This window comes from Mesoplodon densirostris, chromosome 4 (genome assembly GCF_025265405.1).
Source record: "Mesoplodon densirostris isolate mMesDen1 chromosome 4, mMesDen1 primary haplotype, whole genome shotgun sequence".
NCBI lineage: Eukaryota > Metazoa > Chordata > Mammalia > Artiodactyla > Ziphiidae > Mesoplodon > Mesoplodon densirostris.
In genome coordinates this window covers 34,584,071-34,587,576 of record NC_082664.1, presented here as the reverse complement: position 1 = coordinate 34,587,576, position 3,506 = coordinate 34,584,071, and the positions used below count along the sequence as shown (strand labels likewise).

General features: G+C 48.8%; 1 protein-coding gene across 1 annotated transcript; it reads right to left on the bottom strand.

The window, feature by feature from the left end:
• Nucleotides 1–1,414: 1,414 nt before the first annotated feature.
• On the bottom strand, nucleotides 1,415–2,494 carry LOC132488038 (gamma-taxilin-like). The gene has a single exon (XM_060096045.1). The coding sequence runs from the start codon at nucleotides 2,492–2,494 to the stop codon at nucleotides 1,415–1,417; it is 1,080 nt and encodes a 359-aa protein (XP_059952028.1).
• Nucleotides 2,495–3,506: the final 1,012 nt, after the last annotated feature.

Genomic DNA, 3,506 nt, shown 5'->3' with positions numbered 1-3,506 from the left:
TGGTTAGGTGAACACATTCGAATCACTTGGGAATTTTGTTAAAGTAAGACCGATGCAATAGGTTTGAGACTCTGTATTTTTATCGAGATCCCAGTTGATGCTGATGCTGCTGGTTCAGGGACCACACTTTGGGTAGCAAGCATCACTGTTTTATTGGCTTGAGGCATCTTAACTGGTACACCCTTTTTCTGGATGCAAAGGTCACCCTCATTATTTCACAGGTGTGGCTCTGGGAACCATGAAACAGCAGGAAGGATTCTTTCCTAGGGAGGGTCCATTAGCTCTTCTGAATCATCAGCCCCTAGTCAGAACTGGGGCATGCCTAAATTAATGCATTATCCAGTGGTAAAGTCCTGGGTCCTGAAGCTGTAGACTGTCTGCAGATGTGCTGTCCTGCACTTGCTGCCCCAGCCAGACCAGCTTTTCTGACCAGATCCACCCTGACAAGTAGCCTTAGGCCAAAGGGGCTGTAACTAGAGCTCATCCTTTCTTTTGGGACCTTTCTCTACCAGCCTCCATCTTGGCTCTGCTCTTTAGGTGACATCTTTCTCTTTGGTTGCTGAAAGTCAGGTTTCCAAAAACAGTAATGGTGAAATTTCAGGCCACAGAGAAAGAACACTGGCAGAATCCCTCCATTTCCTTCAGAGATGTCTACACATTTACGCGTTCTTCCCTCTTTCCTTCAGTCTCAGGGAAGACATGCCGGCCTCCTGCCTAACACAGCAGTCCCCAGTCTGTCACATCTGCTGCTCTGAAACCTCTCAGCAAGGTCATCAGTGACCATCTGGGTTCTCCTTCTTCTCCCAATGGGCTAGTCCGTTTCTCTGTTCCCTTGTACAGCAAATCCCTCAGGTAGATCGGTCTGTCCTTGTATCTCCATCTCCTTCTGTCCCATTCACTCTTTTTTTTTTTTAATCAGCTATTTTAATCTATCTCTATAAGGGATACAACACACATAAGAGAACATTTTACTAACTTAAAAGGCAGGGGATGTGTCATTTAAAGAACCTAACCCTTTGTTCCTGCCCATTTGACCTCTAAAAGGGAGGAACTTTAAAAAAGCACATGATTGCCTATTTGCATTTAATCTAGACACCACGCCCAGACTTCCCAACTAGCTTGTAGAACTCTTAGTTGGAGGCCAGTGACCAAGATGAGGTGCCACAGACCCTTCCAGTAAACTTTTTACTTCAATCGGGTGTATAAGGGTTTAGAAATAGGTTCGTTTTTTCTCCCAAATACTATAAAACCTCCACTAAAAAGAAATATCTGAAACACAGGCATAACGGAATGATAGTGTAGACCATACAGATTATCACAGACGTCTAAAATACAGTATATTTTGGGGCCAAGTACTTACTCACTTTAGTCTAGACAAGGGGAAAGTCTACGCTAAAATGACAACCTTCCAGCATCACACGGAGGACGAGTAGTGTTTAACATTGTCTCCAAGAAACTGCCTCACGCACCCAAATCCGCTGACTTCTGGGCCATGAGTATGGTCCCCACGAATCCTGTGAGGGAAGGCCAGACTTGCACCACGCATACACCGAGGTTCTAAAGCGCCCTGGGGGAAGAGTCTCAGTGAATGCTTTTGGCTCGCAGGGAGGGGACACCCCAGTTGGCCTACCTCCTCCCTCAGTGCGTACTGCTCGATGAGCTTCTTCAGCTTTTCGCCCAGCTCCACGTTCTCCTGGCGGAGCTTGGCGTTGTGTATGTCGTGTTGCTCCAGCTGTGCCTGGATTTCATTCAAAGTGATTTGGAAGTGCGCAGTGGCCTCTTTCCGTCTTTCTTCCTCCTCTCGTGCCTGCTGCATATTTTCTTCCTTTAACGTCTTATTGTGACACTGAAGTTCCCTGCAAAGAGACTCGAGTTTGCTTCTTGCCAAGATAGCCTTGCTGTGTTCACTCTGCAAATGAACTTTCTCTTTCACGATCTGGGCTTGCTTCTTCTGCAGCATCTTCATTTGCTTCTGAATGTTCCTGTTCTCCTCCAGAAGATCGGCATATTTCTTACAGAGAGCTGCCAGCTTTTCTTCTGGAGTTGAAAGGGTGTTTAGGGCTTGCATCAATAATAAGACTTCTTTTCCTAAGGTTTTGTCTTTGTTCCTGTCGCACTCTGAATCTTGCTGACCATCAGGGGGATCTGTTCGAGCCTCTCGCCCAGGAATTTCCTCCCTTGACTCTCGTGTGCAGTACTCTGGGCTCACCAAACTCCTGCCCTTCGTGATAAAGTCACTGTGTGCATCCTCTTCCAAGGAATGCGTGTTACTTGTGCCACCACAGTGTGAGCCTTGATGCTGAAGAATATCATTGGACTGAGAGTTATGCAACATATCCGTTTTCACCCCTAGCCCGCACATTCCAGCTTCTTCCATTGTGCCAATCACAAACTTCTGCCGCGGGCTGCGTCGCCGTCCGGCCCGTCCAGCCTCAACTGCCTCCTCGGCGCCGCCGCCTCTTCCCCGCGAAGCCTCCTCTACCCGCATCGCCATGAGGTGACGGCAGCAGCCAAACAAGCAGCCCGACCCCATTCACTCTTGTACTCACTCTTGTCAAGGTTGCCTATGACCTCCAACTTGCAAGTCTCAGCGTTTTAGGTTGGTCCCTATCTTACCAGCTGATCGAAGCTTTTGGCACAGTTAAGCCCTCCCTCTTTCCTGCCTGTCTGAGCTCACTCCCATCAGCACACCCCACTCACATGGTTTCACTCTTACCCTCACTTGCTCCTCTTTCTCAGTCTCCTGGGTTGGTTCAGTCTTCCCTTCCTGACCTCTCCATGGTGGAGGTCTGGGGCCAAGTCCTCACTTCCCTTCCCCTCCCTTCTAAGTTTCTCCAGGGATCCCACCTCTCTCATGGCTGTCAGTTCCATCTACAAGCTGATGAAATGTTATCTCCAGCTTACCTCCCCTCCCTGGCCTCCACCCCGGGTCTAGACTCGAAGCTTCACATCTCCAACTCAGAATGCTCAACTTCTCCTCACCTGCACCATTGACTTAGAAGCTCATGCAGCAGGACTTCCTTGGTGGCGCAGTGGTTAAGAATCTGCCTGCCAATGCAGGGGTCATGGGTTCGATCACTGGTCCAGAAAGATCACACATGCTGCGGAGCAACTAAGCCTGCACGCCACAACTACTGAGCCTGTACTCTAGAGCCCGCGAGCCACAACTACTGAGCCTGCGTGCTGCAACTACTGAAGCCCGTGCACCTAGAGCCCGTGCTCTGCAGCAAGAGAAGCCACCGCAATGAGAAGCCCACACACTGCAACGAAGAGTAGTTCCTGCTCTTCATAGCTAGAGAAAGCCCACGCCCAGCAACGAAGACCCAACGCAGCCAAAAATAAATAAATTAATTAATTTAAAAAAATTTCTAGTGTTTGGACCCAGACATCAATATTTTTTAAACATCCTCAGAAGATTCCATCAAGCAGCCAAAGTTGGGAATCAGTGCCTAAAACTCATTCCTCATGCGCAGGAGAGGCAGTCCTCTGGTGGCCAGAGACTGGGC

Bases quoted from the DNA above. Each gene is read 5' to 3' on its own strand.
- LOC132488038 (XM_060096045.1), bottom strand. From the start codon at position 2,494: ATGGCGATGCGGGTAGAGGAGGCTTCGCGGGGAAGAGGCGGCGGCGCC.